Raw genomic sequence first — 16,748 nt, 5'->3', positions numbered from 1 at the left:
TTACAGCTTTTTGACTTTGGAGACATTTCAATTTGAGCTCTATTTAGGTCTCGACCAACTTCTGAGGGACATATTTGTGTCTGTAGCTGCTAAATGCTATGTTTAGCAGCTAGTTGCTAACTTGCTGTTGTACTGGGCATCAGAGGCCATCTGCATATAGAAAGGGATGCTAATATCTTTAACAAAGACCCATCCTAAGAAGTGAGGGGAGCTGCAAGGTCAGGTGCCTTTCCTCTGTCGTTACTTTGACATTACATGTAGTTATTTGATCCATTGTTCATTTCAAACTATTGATTATTAAAGCAGCTTTAAAGTTGTTACTCTCTGTCATAAGGACTCCCGATGCCCTCCCCTTCCTGTTAACATTTTATAGTGAAGGTCGTTAAGTTAGCATGCTGTGAGTGCTGCAGGGAGAGGGTGATTACAGCGCGGAGGCCAATAACTCCACTGGGCAATATGATGCCAGGTAACTATTTCGTGTCCACAGTTACATCAATCACTGGCTCTGCTGTGTCGTTAGCATTGTGCACACACACACACACACACACACACACACACACACACACACACACACACACTCCTCACACACCCCGTGATCTGGTCCCTGCTGGCTGTGCAGTATAGCCCCACTGTGGCGAAACTATTAAACTTTGCCGGCACTCAGTATTTCTCCTGCTCCCCCATGGGAAAGCTGCAACATTTCCATTGCTGAAACCACACCGTAATGGTTCCCCTTCTTGCTTCCTCTCACCTGCATTCTTGAGATTCCACGAAGGAATCTCTTGAAAATATACGCACACCATGTGTTTCAGGTAAAGAATAGGGTGAGGGGAAGAATGCACTCACATCATTACAGTTCATGCATTTCTTGCTCCTTTCTCTGGTTCTTATTCACAAACCCTGCAGCCCCTTCTACATAGATGGATATACAAATGGCAGATCTGCAGTACATCAGAAGTTATCTGAGTCATGTGACCACATTGTTCAAATAAGCCCAAAACATTTTAGGTACGTTTCCTTTTTAGTGTCCCCTGGTCTCCCAGCTGTGTGCGTCACTCTTTAGTGTCCCCTGGTCCTCCAGCTGTGTGCGTCACTCTTTAGTGTCCCCTGGTCTCCCAGCTGTGTGCGTCACTCTTTAGTGTCCCCTGGTCTCCCAGCTGTGTGCATCACTCTTTAGTGTCCCCTGGTCTCCCAGCTGTGTGCATCACTCTTTAGTGTCCCCTGGTCTCCTAGCTGTGTGCGTCACTCTTTAGTGTCCCCTGGTCTCCCAGCTGTGTGCGTCACTCTTTAGTGTCCCCTGGTCTCCCAGCTGTGTGCATCACTCTTTAGTGTCCCCTGGTCTCCTAGCTGTGTGCGTCACTCTTTAGTGTCCCCTGGTCTCCCAGCTGTGTGCATCACTCTTTAGTGTCCCCTGGTCTCCTAGCTGTGTGCGTCACTCTTTAGTGTCCCCTGGTCTCCCAGCTGTGTGCGTCACTCTTTAGTGTCCCCTGGTCTCCCAGCTGTGTGCATCACTCTTTAGTGTCCCCTGGTCTCATAGCTGTGTGCGTCACTCTTTAGTGTCCCCTGGTCTCCCAGCTGTGTGCATCACTCTTTAGTGTCCCCTGGTCTCCCAGCTGTGTGTGTCACTCTTTAGTGTCCCCTGGTCTCCCAGCTGTGTGCGTCACTCTTTAGTGTCCCCTGGTCCTCCAGCTGTGTGCGTCACTCTTAGTGTCCCCTGGTCTCCCAGCTGTGTGCGTCACTCTTTAGTGTCCCCTGTTCTCCCAGATGTGTGCGTCACTCTTTAGTGTCCCCTGGTCTCCCAGCTGTGTGTGTCACTCTTTAGTGTCCCCTGGTCTCCCAGCTGTGTGCGTCACTCTTTAGTGTCCCCTGGTCCTCCAGCTGTGTGCGTCACTCTTTAGTGTCCCCTGGTCTCCCAGCTGTGTGCGTCACTCTTTAGTGTCCCCTGTTCTCCCAGCTGTGTGCGTCACTCTTTAGTGTCCCCTGTTCTCCCAGATGTGTGCGTCACGCTTTAGTGTCCCCTGGTCTTCGTTGTGTTTTGAGCTTCTTGCAGCGTTTTGTATTTGCAGCGTTTGGTTTCTGTAGCTTTTAGTAGACGCTGCCATGTCTCCTCAAGCTGCTGAATGTTTTCTAAACGCTGCATGTGTTGTCAAGTTGCTGAAGATGTTTCTTCATGTGTTTTGGTACATTTGTGTTTATTTATTTGCATTGTTTCTGAAGCTGCAGCCAGTTCTCCTAAAGGCCTTGTAGCACCTGTGGACCACGGTACCTTTCTGCCCCACAGAGCCTCAAAGCTTGGCTCCAGTCCACCCCCTGACCCCCACAGCCAGCAGGTTTCTCAGATAAAGCCTGGGACAGAGGCTCTTCTGTTCCCAGGATCCTCAGAGTGGCTCCCCCTCCTCAGGGCCCATTTCACATCCCTCCACCACCTGCATCACTTATCAGCTCCAGCAGCACCCACCTCCCCAAAGCTGGGACCGTATGGAGCCACTTAGATCCATCAGCTCTCACACACACAGTGATGGACACTTTGAGAGTCCGTTTTTGGTTGTTTGAGCAGTGCATTTTGAAATAATACAGCTTTGTCCTCAAGCCTAATGTCACACAGTGAATAAATGCTGATCTGGTGTTATTTGATTTATTACTTTTAATTTTCCTGAGCTGTTTGGTAGTAATAAGCTCTACGCTGTGCTAGCAAGCAGAGAACAAGCCAAGAGGAAGAGATACACAGGCAGGGAACACATGATTGACTGGCTATAAGCTGCTTATCGCTATGAAGACAGTCAATTGCTGCGTAATCACTTTTTAAGAAAGTTGTGTGAGGGCATAAAAAGTCAAAGGCATATTTAAATGCAGGTTGAATGCATAGTGAACGTACTTCAGCAAAGTGGACAAAAGTTGCTTTCATTTGCTAAGGACTCTCATAAGTGCATTTCCTTGTATATATGACCTAAAATGTATCTTCTAGCATCTCATTATCACCAGTTAGATTATTCCCCTACTGTTTTAAGACTGTTTGTGCAAAGCAAGCCATATCTTTTATTTACTGTACGCATGTGTGCTTGTGTTTATGTGTGTGTGTTGTTATCACCAGTGCATTTCTGCTATGTGCACTGCTTTTTTGAACTTGTTGACAGAGTAAAAAGATAAGAGATATTATTATCGACAGTTTACGAGAGGCCTGAGAGTCTGACTTTTTCCTCTCTTCATGCATTGCCTCGTTGCAATCCCTAGGAGATACTGTATCCTAGAGAGTCCGCAGTAAAAGTCTGCAGGACGATCTGATGTCCACTTATCATCACATGGCCAGAGCTCAGCGGAGAAAAGATGGCTCATCTAGTCGGGAGAAAACTAGCAATGTGGGATTTTGATGGAGTCTCATGCAGCTGCAGGCGTAAGGAAGCAGTCCTCCAAAAATAAAGAGCAAATACAAGTTTATAAGGTCCACCAAGCGATAACTAATGAGCTGCTGGAGTCTGCATACAAAGCAATAGCGCTGCTTACAGACATCTCTAAGTAGTTGACCAATCACAACAGAGCTGGCCAGCTAACCAATCAGAAAAGAGGTGCTGCAGCACAGGCAGTATGAGACAAATAAAGAGCTTTTTGAACATTAAAGCATGGAGACATGAAGAGACACTACATACTGATATACACCTGAACATCAGCAGGAGAGGACTCTTTAAAGTAGAGACACTACATACTGATATACACCTGAACATCAGCAGGAGAGGACTCTTTAAAGTAGAGACACTACATACTGATATACACCTGAACATCAGCAGGAGAGGACTCTTTAAAGTAGAGACACTACATACTGATATACACCTGAACATCATCAGGAGAGGACTCTTTAAAGTAGAGACACTACATACTGATATACACCTGAACATCAGCAGGAGAGGACTCTTTAAAGTAGAGACACTACATACTGATATACACCTGAACATCAGCAGGAGAGGACTCTTTAAAGTAGAGACACTACATACTGATATACACCTGAACATCAGCAGGAGAGGACTCTTTAAAGCAGAGACACTACACACTGATATACACCTGAACTTCAGCAGGAGAGGACTCTTTAAAGTAGAGACACTACATACTGATATACACCTGAACATCAGCAGGAGAGGACTCTTTAAAGTAGAGACACTACATACTGATATACACCTGAACATCAGCAGGAGAGGACTCTTTAAAGTAGAGACACTACATACTGATATACACCTGAACATCAGCAGGAGAGGACTCTTTAAAGTAGAGACACTACATACTGATATACACCTGAACATCAGCAGGAGAGGACTCTTTAAAGTAGAGACACTACATACTGATATACACCTGGACATCAGCAAGAGAGGACTCTTTAAAGCAGAGACACTACATACTGATATACACCTGAACATCAGCAGGAGAGGACTCTTTAAAGTAGAGACACTACATACTGATAAACACCTGAACATCAGCAGGAGAGGACTCTTTAAAGTAGAGACACTACATACTGATATACACCTGAACATCAGCAGGAGAGGACTCTTTAAAGTAGAGACACTACATACTGATATACACCTGAACATCAGCAGGAGAGGACTCTTTAAAGTAGAGACACTACATACTAATATACACCTGAACATCAGCAGGAGAGGACTCTTTAAAGTAGAGACACTACATACTGATATACACCTGAACATCAGCAGGAGAGGACTCTTTAAAGTAGAGACACTACATACTGATATACACCTGAACATCAGCAGGAGAGGACTCTTTAAAGTAGAGACACTACATACTGATATACACCTGAACATCAGCAGGAGAGGACTCTTTAAAGTAGAGACACTACATACTGATATACACCTGAACATCAGCAGGAGAGGACTCTTTAAAGTAGAGACACTACATACTGATATACACCTGAACATCAGCAGGAGAGGACTCTTTAAAGTAGAGACACTACATACTGATATACACCAGAACATCAGCAGGAGAGGACTCTTTAAAGTAGAGACACTACATACTGATATACACCTGAACATCAGCAGGAGAGGACTCTTTAAAGTAGAGACACTACATACTGATATACACCTGAACATCAGCAGGAGAGGACTCTTTAAAGTAGAGACACTACATACTGATATACACCTGAACATCAGCAGGAGAGGACTCTTTAAAGTAGAGACACTACATACTGATATACACCTGAACATCAGCAGGAGAGGACTCTTTAAATGAACTAGGAGGAAACAGTTTGTAGCCCATTCTGGGTGGATTTCCTCAGGAGGTTGAAAAGTGAATCAAATCCAAAATAAAACGTTTATCTTAGTCAGGGGGGAAGAGGAAGCATGTCCTCCTCCCTTTTGCAGCTGTTCTCAGCATCTCCCCCCCTCCCTCCTCCCTCAGGACGCCACCGGCCTCACTGTTGCCAAGGGAGACCTGCAGACAAGTGATCCGGGTGTGACACAGGTTTGCTTACACCTACTCTGGCCACGAGTTAATGAAGTGTACACACTCCTGGGGTTTTCTGGCAAACACATGTGTGGCTCACACACACACACACACACACACACACATAATTGCACACTAACAAACACACCGGTTCATTAAGCAGCACTCAGTGTCTCAGTTAATAAACGACCAAGGCAAGGGTTTATTTCCTCATGCAAGATTGAGGATCTTCTTATTTTCTCTTTCACACACTCACACGGGAGACTTCAATTCGAAACTGGCCCCTGTAAATGTCCAAACCCAACCCCCTACATTGTACACACTCTCTTTTTAGACACTTTTTATACTCACAAGCAGTACTGTATATTTCTAGATCTGGTATGTCATAAATGTCTAGATGTAACAGTACTGTCTATCTGTATGTCATGTATGATATGATGAATTAAATGGGGGACCCTGATGTAGAGACGAAAGTCAACAAGACGAAAGTCTTTTTCTGGTCTGCATCCCCATAACAATTGTGTGTATTGAGCTGTACTGTATTGTACCCATTCTGCAATCTGTTAATAAAATGTTCAATCAATCAATTAATTAATCAATCAATCAAACACCATCTCCCCCTGCGCACTGCACATCATGCATCTGCAACAGCACCCCCTGGTGTGGGGAAGATGCAGTGCAACAACTTGTTGGTATAGAGAAAGGAAGCAGCTTGGTTGATTTGCATTAATCCTCTGTGGATGCGTGTGTGTTTTGTTCATTGTGTGTGGGAGGAAACACAGGGATGTTAGCCCCTGCAGACCATTTACATGCACTAAAACCTATATAACACAACTGGGACATTGTATGTATTCAACCTTTATTTTGCAACGTCCCGTTTTCTGTCATGGCTCTCACCTCAGCACTGACACCCACACTCCCACACGTCTGTAACTCATATCTGTTGGCCCGCTGCCTGAAAGGTTGGCAGACATTTTTGTTTACAAGGCTTCACCAGAACGGAAAGTTTGGACAGGCATGGGGCTACACACATTCCTACAGTGCCGTATCCACGCATAAACACATGATTGTTAATTGGAAGGTGCCTCGCTGTGTGTGTGTGTGTGTGTGTGTGTGTGTGTGTGTGTGTGTGTGTGTGTGTGTGTGTGTGTGTGTGTGTGTGTGTGTGTGTGTGTGTGTGTGTGTGTGTGTGTGTGTGTGTGTGTGTGTGTGTGTGTGTGTGTGTGTGTGTGTGTGTGTGTGTGTGTGTGTGTGTGTGAACCACAGAGCAGATGTTGTGGTGGTCTCATATAACAGGGAGGTGGGGACCAGGGTTCATCTACAGTAGCACAGCAGCTGGGACATGTCTCATTAAGTGAGAGAAAGAGGAAGTGAAGGAGAGATTAAAAATAAGAGTGGAAGAGGGACATCCCGTCATGTGGTGAGGGCTCAGAAGAGTTCACGAGAGAAATCTACTAAATATACTTTATTTAGACATTTTAATTGTGTTGTCACGGCAGCGTTTTGAAGGTCATTGGACAAGGATTACAACATTTCCTAAAAGTAGAATACAATACATATCGTCAGTAGAAAAAGACATATATTCAGAAGAGTATCTACACACTAATGTATACAGAATAAATTAGAATACTCTCTAATATACCAATCTACTAAAGGGACAGAAACATAAGCAAAGTGTACTGTATACATTAAACAATTGTGCACAGTAACCTTTAATTAAAAGTAAAATAATGACATATTCATATGAATAATTCACAAGTGTTGCTTTATTGTATTCCTGGAGGAGTGGACAGCCAGTGAGGGGACAGTGGAACAACAACAGTGTGTTGACAGCGCTGTAGTTTACAAGTAGGACAGTGTCCCCGAATGGAAATCACAGCTAAGGATGAATACACACCAATAACAACTCTGTGTGCACTCTTGGATCAGCAGGTCACACACACTCAGAGAAAAGGGGAAGGAAGTAGTTCAATCATGAGGAGGAGTGTGTATTTAGCAGCATTTATACACAGCCCCTTTGATTGGTTCATTTCAAATGTGCACAACTTCAAATCAAAGTCAAATCCCTCCTATGTGTGGGAGGTTTCCATTCCTCCTCTCTAATTCTTTTTTTGGAGGAATCACTTGGCGTGTTTTTCCCATTGTGTGCGAATTTCACAAGTGTTGACATGCCTGGAAATTGTCGTTTTTATGACTTGAACATGCAAAGAGTGAAACAGATCCCTTAGAGAGGAAGTCAAATATTCCCTGCATGCGAGTGTTGGTTAGCGCATGAATGTCTGAGTGAGTGTGTGTGAATTTGGTGTGAAAGAAATGTGGCTCGGCCGCATTTCGGGGGCATTTTTGGACCTCTGGTGTGAGTTACCTGCATGGAATCACAGCTTATCTGTCGAATCAGCAGGCAGTGACAGGTCGGGGTAGAAGTCTTTGTCTGAAGCTTAAAGCGGGTCACCTCCACACACACACACACACACACACACACACACACACACACACACACACACACACACACACACACACACACACACACACACACACACACACACACACACACACACACACACACACACACACACACACACACACACACACACACAGTGGTTTCTGCCTGACAGGAAGGACGAATGATGACAGAATACAGGCTCTTTCAGGACAAGATGGGGAAATATGTCCACTATGTCAAACAACTGAAAAGATTATTTCCTGATTTTTATGTGTTGCTTTCAATATATGAGACAGCTTAGTTGAATGCTTGATTCTCATTGGTCAATTTGGGCATTTTAGAGGTTGTTAATTCTCACTAACAGACTGCTGGAGGATGAAGGGACTGTGTGCAGTCGTCGGCAGAAAGAAGTCCGGTCACTTTAACGCAGTGGTTCTCAAAGTGGGGGGCGCGCCCCCCCTGGGGGGCGCAGAGGCATGCCAGGGGGGGCGCGAGAGACCAGGAGGAAAAATGGTTATTACATTTTTTTTTTTAAAAAGATTAATAAAAAAAAATCATAAATTGAAAAATGATTTATTCGAAAATAATATGATGCAGTACTATTACATCTGGGTCTCTGTGTTTCATTAAAGCTTGGCTCTGTGTGTGTGTGAAACGAGCCATTTTGTGTGCGCGAGAGAGCGCACCGGTACCGGAGATCGTTGTTGTTAGCTTCTGGTGCTAGCGAGCTACGCTAACGGATATAAGGAGTTTTTTCAACAACAAAGTGGAGGAGAGCTCTCCTGTCAGACTGAGAGACTCAGTGAACTAAAGGACTCTCTCAGTGTTATCTCAGTGGGTCTCAAACGTTTTGGTCACGATTAATGTAAACAATTATTTCCGAGGCACACGTTTATATGATCATTATAGTTATAAAAAAATAAGAGAATACATGAAAAACAGGTATGAAATACTATATGGCAGTAAAACAAGAATAAAGTTTAAAAGGGTGATTTGTAAAATATCCATAAAGAAAAAGTAAATCTGCTTACAGTTCTGTTTCATCTGGGTGTTGAGAGAGGTATCCATAGATCTCTTCATGTTGCTCTCAAAGTGCACCAGATTGATGCTTTCAACTGCAATATTTAAAAATAAATCTTCCCGGGGGTCCACACACCACCTATAAAAATAGAACTTTACCCCTGCTTACACCTATAAGCCGTGAGCTGATTATCGAGCCTTAATTGTAACTGTCACACTGTGTATATGCGTGTGGATTGTTGCAGTAGAAAATTCCTGAAAATACTGTAGCGCCCGGTCCATTAATGGGAAACCCTAAATGTTTGAGCACCCTCTATGAAACGTCAAGCTACCCCACAGCACCTCCAAAACAAATCTCTGGCGCCGCCACTGAGCCTGACTTGTGTTGGGGGGGCCCGACTTTTTTTTTTCTCCAAAGGGGGGGCCTGACAGAAAAAGTTTGAGAACCACTGCTTTAACGTCAGCTGTGGACAACAAACATTAGAAAACACAGTGGAATACTACATTGAAATCAGCAGCAGAAGAAGAAGATAGACAGGAAGTAAACAGTCGAATAATTAGACGATTATTTTATCCCTCTGGCAGCGTCTCGGTCCAAATGACTCAGTAAACTGGATATTATTGCTCTGTGTAAGAAACTTAATATATTCTAATCATATTTAAATAAGATCCTTTTGTACATAGGCTCAGTTCCACATGAACGGATCATCTGATATCCCGATATCTGCGACATGATCAAAACAGTCAGCGAAACAGTGCTGTTATGTGTCTCTATTCATGGCTTCAGGGTCTGTGCGCCCCGCTTTTATTGCACACAACAGAGCTTTGTCCCGCCACATAGTTATGGGACAGTAATAGTAGGGGAGGGTGGGCACAGGGACACATTCCTCCATAAATAAGTGAGAAGCAAACAGCAGGAGGCCCCGGAGTAATGGATTACATGTAGCAGGATAATCAGGGTGCAGAAAAAGGTGGTAGCCCTCCCAGCCCTTTTCAACTCACTCAGTCAACACTGGCAGCTGTGAAAGACGTTCTCAAGAGATGCAATTCACTCGCAGATCCGCTTGTGACACTCTGGTCATTTTTCTGGCTGGGAATGCTGACAGAGAGGCAGGTTAAACCACCAGGGTGTGACCGTGGGTTTGGTTTAATTATTGCTGAGCGATAGGAGCTCAGGCTGACTGCTGGTTGGTGGTGAAGCTGTCATTGTGAAGGAACTCTGACACTTGGCCTAAAGCACCTCAGAGGCATTTCTTTAGGAGTCTTCAGTCCATGTTGCATATATGTTTTTGGATTATATAGTGTCAAATGTGCAAGTTAAATGTTCAAACTTCCCAGAGTTCCCAAATATGAACCTGGAAATGAACGTAAGGGCCCGTTTAAGGTTAGTTTTCCCAATGGCTGTGCAAAGAAAAAGCAACAATCAAACATTGCTGCCGCTCATTGTGTTGATTTCATCTATCAGAAAAAGCAAAGTAACATTTTTAGTACAACTTATAGCCTACAGCCAAACCCAACATGTTCTGGGAGTTGTAGTAAATGGTTCTGGGAAACGTAGTAAATCACTTAATTATGAAGGAGTAGATGAGACGTACTTTTAGTGACTTCCCAAAGAACCCTTAGGATCGAATGAACATTGCAGATAGCTCATAGCATGAAGCGACCCCTGTGTAATGCCGGGGTGCCTGCCTGCTCACTGTGAGCCTGTTGTGGCTGAGAGCCTGAGCACGTGAGCGTCTGAGAGCAGACAGTGGGTGGAAGCACATTTGTCTCCACGTCTCCCGTCAGCTGCTGTTTGTTCATGCGCTCACACCGACACTTCAATTACATGGCCCACAAACTAGACCATTGATCCCCCACGCTTCTTCTTCTTCTCCTTACATTTAGATCAGGTCACTTACATCAGCAGCTGCAGATAAATGATCTCATGCAGCCCGTCCCTTTCTCCTTTACATATGGACTACAGATGAGTACTGATGTGTTTGCACACTATATGAAGCCGGCGAAGCTTGTTTGCTTTCCGTCAGACGAACTAGACACTGTACAACAAAGCAGAGTGTCCTGTGAGGTACTTCATTGGAAACAGGACACACACGGGCCATGTTCAGGCGTTGAATTATGTTGCCGATTACATTTTTTCAAGGCTTTTATTGTCGTGTGCATAGCTACAGTGAAGTTATGACGGTGAAACTCTTAGTTCACAGGCTCCTCCGACAGTGCAACAATAAAACAGATAAAATAGTGCAAGAAAATACAATTTTTGACATACTCGTTATTGTAACCGATTACATTCCTCCCAACCCTGTTCATGACCCATTTGGCTGCCTCTGCTGGGCCTCTGTGCGGGGACAGAGAGTTTAGACAGGCCTGATATAGACTGTGTTTGCATTTACATGCAGCGTACGACCACCGCAAGGTAGCTTTCTGCTGGGTCTGTGTCCTGGAATGCAGTTCTAAATCCCCCTCCCCGTCTATACCGGGGCTTCGGGGGGCCGGGCCAATCTCAAGCCCCCTTTATCCACGTGAGCCACGTCTGGAATCTGTAAGCAAGCCGATTCTCCAGCAGCTCCGGCAGTGTGTGTGTGTGTGTGTGTTGATTCCCAAGTTGCAATGGAGGAGGAAATAGCAGATGAAGACAAAGATTGTGGGGAAGGTAAGAAGCTTTCTGACGTGCCGCTCGCACAGTCATTCTGATTCGTGATTCTGCCGGCTGAGTGTGATTCGGTTAGCTGTTTGTGAGTTAAAAATAGGTTTGGAAGTACATGAGAGTACTCCGGCTCTGGTGGGGGTTGCTGGTGGGCTTGATTATGACGCACCACCACTTATTTTATTTTCAGAAAATAGGCCGGCTTTTTGTGTTTTCATATAAAAGTCTGCAGGTGAAAAGAGAAATCATAGAAGCTGAATCCTCTGCAGCTGCTCAGGATTTGTTCCCCCCCCAAGTTGTTGTTAAAGCTACTCCTCTGTGAGTCCTAACATGTCTTTGAGACGCAAACAAGAAATTCGTTTTTCATCTGCGGCTCACAGCATGCTTTTAAAGCTTTCAAGAGAAGAAAGGCCATATTAAACTCGCCTCAAATAATAGTAAATCGCTTGAAATCCATCTTCAGTTTTCAAAGGGGTGAGAGATCCTTTATTATCTGCCGTTACTCACTGAAAATACACGTCAAAGCTCTACCTGCACGCATCGGAAACAAGTCAGCCTACCCTTCTGTTTTAAGCACTTATAAGGGAGGACTCTGTGGGTTAGGAACAATGTACTCCTTCAAATACTTACCATTGACTGTAGAATAAGACACTCAAATATATCATTATAGTTATCACAGATTTTTCTGTATTCCTGAGGTTTGATTTAAAATGTCCCTATTATGCTCATTGTAGGTTCACTGTGACATGTCTCCATGCTTTAATGTTCAAAAAGCGCTTTATTTTTCTCATCCTACCTTCTCACCCTCTGTCTGAAACCAGATAATTAGAATATCATTTTGTGCACTTTCTTCTCTATCTCAAAGTCTGGATTTACAAACAGATGCCATGCATATCTTTTCTGAGTTGCTCCATGTGTGTCTCCTTACATTATTGGACGTCTTTGCCTTTTTTCTATTAAGGTAGAAGTCTGAACAGCTGTTTCAATTCAGTGTTTTCTCCACCAATATTCTGTCTGGCACATTAAAGTGTGGGTTTACTGCTGGAATTTAAAACAGCATGAATATATAAAGAAATATGCGTATCAGACACGGGTTATCGTAGTATATGAGTTCGGCGTGAGTGGTCTCCTTACTTTCTCACATGGAGTGTGTTACAGTTACAGTTCATTACTTCCGTTTTGCCACAGTTTCAGGTCTCATAATGGTGTGATCTGCCCTGTTGTGTCCTCTTCATGACAACATACAGGCACGCACCTGCAGTTTATGTCAAAACATCAACACGACACATGTGTTTGACCCCGTGTTCCTCTGTTCCCCCTCAGAACAAACCAAAAGCAACCTGAAGGTAACGTCTCCGGAGGACGGGCAGCACGTCAGCCGCAGACAGGTGCCCCCAAATGGGACAAAAGGGGACGCTAAAGGCAGCCGGACCGTCCCACGCAGACACACTTTAGGCGGGGCCAGAGGCTCCCGGGAGATCCTGGCTATGCAGCCGCCGGAAATGGACAAGAAGAGGGAGGCCTTCCTGGAGCATCTGAAGCAGAAATACCCCCATCATGCATCAGCCATCATGGGCCACCAGGAGAGGCTGAGAGAGCAGGTCAGTGGGGGGGAGAGACCGGGTTTATGCACAATATTTGAAACTTTAAACGACATAAATATACAGTGTATATGACATGAATATGTGTTGCATGAATACATTAGTGGTTCTAGCCTAGTCTAGGATTTTACCGGGGTATCTCTGTGTGGGACACTGCGATGCTAAGAGGTAGCTTAGATTTCAATATGATGTCCTTTTAACTTTTAAAAATAAACATTTCTATTAGAACTATTCGCTTAAATATATTGACAAATGCTCATCTATTTTGCAATGGAGGATATTTATCGTTTAAGATTTAAAACATTACATTTTTTGATACAAATATATAGATTGTTTCACTTTCAACGAATATTACAACACTAAAATGAACTTTAAGGAGTGTTTTAGCATCTTCAAGTGCTTTTCTTTTTCTTTTCGGCCATCCACCGTGTTTTCAGATCGAAGCAGCTATTTTTAGTGTCAGAACATCCAAATATATAAAGTGGTTTCGGATGATGGCGGTGGTGGCGAAGTCCATAGGGACTTGGCTTGGCAACTGGAAGGTCACCAGTTCAAGTCCTGGAAAGTGCTACCGAGGTGTCCCTGAGCAAGGCACCGTTCCCTACACTGCTCCCCGGGCGCCGTTCATAATGGCAGCACACTGCTCCTAACACTAGGATGGGTCAAATGCAGAGAAACCATTTAGTTACATAGTACCTGTAATGACAATAAGTTGAATCTTATCTTATCTTATGTGTAAATATGCAACTAGATTATTACATGTCACTTTCAACAGGTGTTTTCAGGGGCCAAAACATGTATTAAATAACTTTCAGCAGAAAATAAATGCTGTTTAACAATCTATAAAGTCCTCTTACTCTTTCCTTTCATTTGGTAACTTTGAGGCATTGTTATTTCCTTCTGCAGACTGACGCAACAGAGATATTGCAAAACGATTTTCTCCTCTCTTCTTTTTGTGCCTCAGGTTAAATGTGAAATCTACCCTATAAATCTGCCTGTCTCGTTCCCCTCCCACAGCTGCTGTGAAGCTGGGGTGCTGGGGTGCAGCAGTTGAAAACCTGTTTGGAGCATGTTTGGATCTCCATAATTGGACTTTGCTTATAGCTCCAACCAGTGTGTGTATACCAGGCTTCAGTATACATGTCTCAGGGTTGTTTTGGAGCTTTTTACTGATTATAAATTCTCCAAGCTGACGGGGGAGGGCGACCCAGAGGGAGTCACGTCAACCTGGCTCACCTGGTCATTGTCTTTGTGTTTGCTCTGGGTCAGAGGAGACGAGAGGGGAAGGGCATGCTGGGCTTTGTGGCCAAAACAATCGAGGTAATGGTGAGCCTGGCACCGAGCCACAGGGAGCTGATGCAGAGGGACAAGACGCATTGTGGAGGAAAGAGTGAGGTGCATACATGTGAAGGGAAGCCTCCTCATGAGCATTTGAATAGGTAGTAGAAGTCAGCAGGGAGGGTGCTGTGTGTGTGTGTGTGTGTGTGTGTGTGTGTGTGTGTGTGTGTGTGTGTGTGTGTGTGTGTGTGTGTGTGTGTGTGTGTGGTCTAGCATTACTATACTTGTGGGGACCTAAATCTGTTTACATAGTCACGTGTGGGGACTGGCTTCCCTTATGGGGACAAATTGGAGGTCCCCATAAGGGGAATCATTAATTTTAGGGTGAAGACTTGGTTAGGGTTAGGCATGTGTTGGTTATGGTTAAGGTTAGGATAAGTCTCCAGGAAATGCATGTAAGTCAATGTAATGTCCCCTGAAGTGATGTGTGTGTGTGTGTGTGTGTGTGTGTGTGTGTGTGTGTGTGTGTGTGTGTGTGTGTGTGTGTGTGTGTGTGTGTGTGTGTGTGTGTGTGTGTGTGTGTGTGTGTGTGTGTGTGTGTGTGTGTGTGTGTGTGTGTGTGTGTGTTGGAGGTACTTGTACATCAGAAATGTGCCTTACATAGTGCATACATAAAACTTAAAGGAGATAAATTGTTAGAAAAACAACCAAGAAACGACAACAAGTATAGAGAAATATTTACATAAAATATCCCAAAAATGTTTTACGAAAAGAGGAAAGCTGTACAGATATAAGAAGGTAGCTTTGTAGATGTTTTATTTTATGATTTAGACGCTGCATCTTACCGTTTTTATGGTAAATAGAGGAAGGAAGGTGTTGTTGAGAGGCTGCAGGTAGTCAGACAGGTAAGTTCAGCTCCAGGATTTGGGGTGGAGTCAGAGTTGCCATGGTGACTGGTGATGATGTCACCGCTGGAGGGGCTCAGTTTACGTGTGAGTGCTTGCTGGAGCGCGAGCAGAAAGAGAGGGAGAGAGGCAGAGCTGTGTGAGGAGGATCGCTGCTCTGCAGATGGATCTGAACGCTGTCCGGAGGCATGGCTGCAAACGGGAATAAGAGATAAAGTTTGCACTCAGACGGAATAAAACTCACATCGGTGGCTTTTGTGTAGACGCAGTAAAAGGTAAGAGACTTTTGGAGCGCTTTTACGCAGCGAAATCCCTCATGTTCAAACTGTTGTTGCGCTTTTCAATGCAAAGAGTACGAGGGAGGGTTTGTTCTGCAGGTGCTGCAAACTTCCAGGAGGCGACTGCAAAAGTTGGCGCACGACTTTTATCGGTTACAAAAACAAGTCTTTACGCGCAAACGATTTTCTTTTGGTCCCCTCATGTTTGGTTGAATGAACACCGTGTAGTTGTCTGCAGTAAATCTTCTTTAAAGTACAATCACCTAGCAGCAGCTGCCTATAATCTGACCGAAAATGCGTAGTGTATTTTCATTACCATAGAGTAGACTATATCGGTATTACGCTCAAATGCAAAGCAGGGTTTCTCTTGTGGACGGAAGTGAAGGAGTATCATAACAGCGTGCTGGATCATGCAGGATATCAGAGGTGGATTTAGTGAGTTGTTGCTGTTATTACTGATTCTGTACGATTTTACAAGGCGTCATGTTAGACAAAAAGTAATTTTTTTGGTCTGAGTAATTCAATAGTATCTTAAAAATACGATGGAGAATGACTTGTGGATCAATAGCTCCTGTTGGATTTCAGTTCTATCTATATTTTAACTCTTATTCTTGGCATGGGAGGCGTGTGGCGCAGTGGGTTGTGCGTTGGTGTTCAGGTTCAAACCCCGCGGCTGCAGTCAGCATGTCGTTGTGTCCCTGAGACACTTCACCCCAAAATTGCACCTGTGGGGATTGCTCACAGACTGTAAGGGTAAGGGTGACACGAATGCATCAGGTGTAGACTTTGTTATTTACTGACTTTTTTTAAAAAGGTTTGACATTTTTGTGGGACTATATTTAATCATACATCCTTTGGTGTGTCCAGGATTGTTGGATTTGTACAGTATGACTGTAAGAAGCAACAACTGTTGTGTGAACTTGAATAGAAAATTATGTTTCAGTCATTCTGGCTTCATAAATACATGTATCTTAGCCTCCCTATTATCAGGTTGGACACTGCGTCCTTATTGGTAAAGTTGTACTCCAATTTTAAAACAGTTTGTAGATCCTCTCTCAGCTGCTGAAATAAATCAAGGAGATAAATCTGATCTGCTGGTGATGATTTTTAGTTTGTACGACATGACACTCTTAGATT

At 44.1% G+C, this 16,748-nt stretch overlaps 1 protein-coding gene across 17 annotated transcripts in view; it reads left to right on the top strand.

The window, feature by feature from the left end:
- Window positions 1-16,748, top strand: part of si:ch211-285f17.1 (sickle tail protein homolog) — a 105,216-nt gene that overhangs the window by 35,498 nt on the left and 52,970 nt on the right. For 14 of the 17 annotated variants that reach the window (XM_034197427.1, XM_034197423.1, XM_034197428.1 and 11 more), the window contains exon 2: window positions 12,873-13,150. In XM_034197427.1, coding sequence (XP_034053318.1) covers window positions 12,873-13,150 — 278 coding nt within the window. Of the gene's footprint in view, window positions 1-5,441; window positions 5,458-11,466; window positions 11,556-12,872; window positions 13,151-15,323; window positions 15,609-16,748 lie in introns of those variants that run through there. The other 3 variants (XM_034197429.1, XM_034197426.1, XM_034197430.1) reach the window with 3 other exon arrangements.

This window comes from Gymnodraco acuticeps, unplaced genomic scaffold, assembly GCF_902827175.1.
Source record: "Gymnodraco acuticeps unplaced genomic scaffold, fGymAcu1.1, whole genome shotgun sequence".
In the NCBI taxonomy this organism is placed as follows: domain Eukaryota; kingdom Metazoa; phylum Chordata; class Actinopteri; order Perciformes; family Bathydraconidae; genus Gymnodraco; species Gymnodraco acuticeps.
This window is presented reverse-complemented; position numbering and strand designations above follow the sequence as displayed.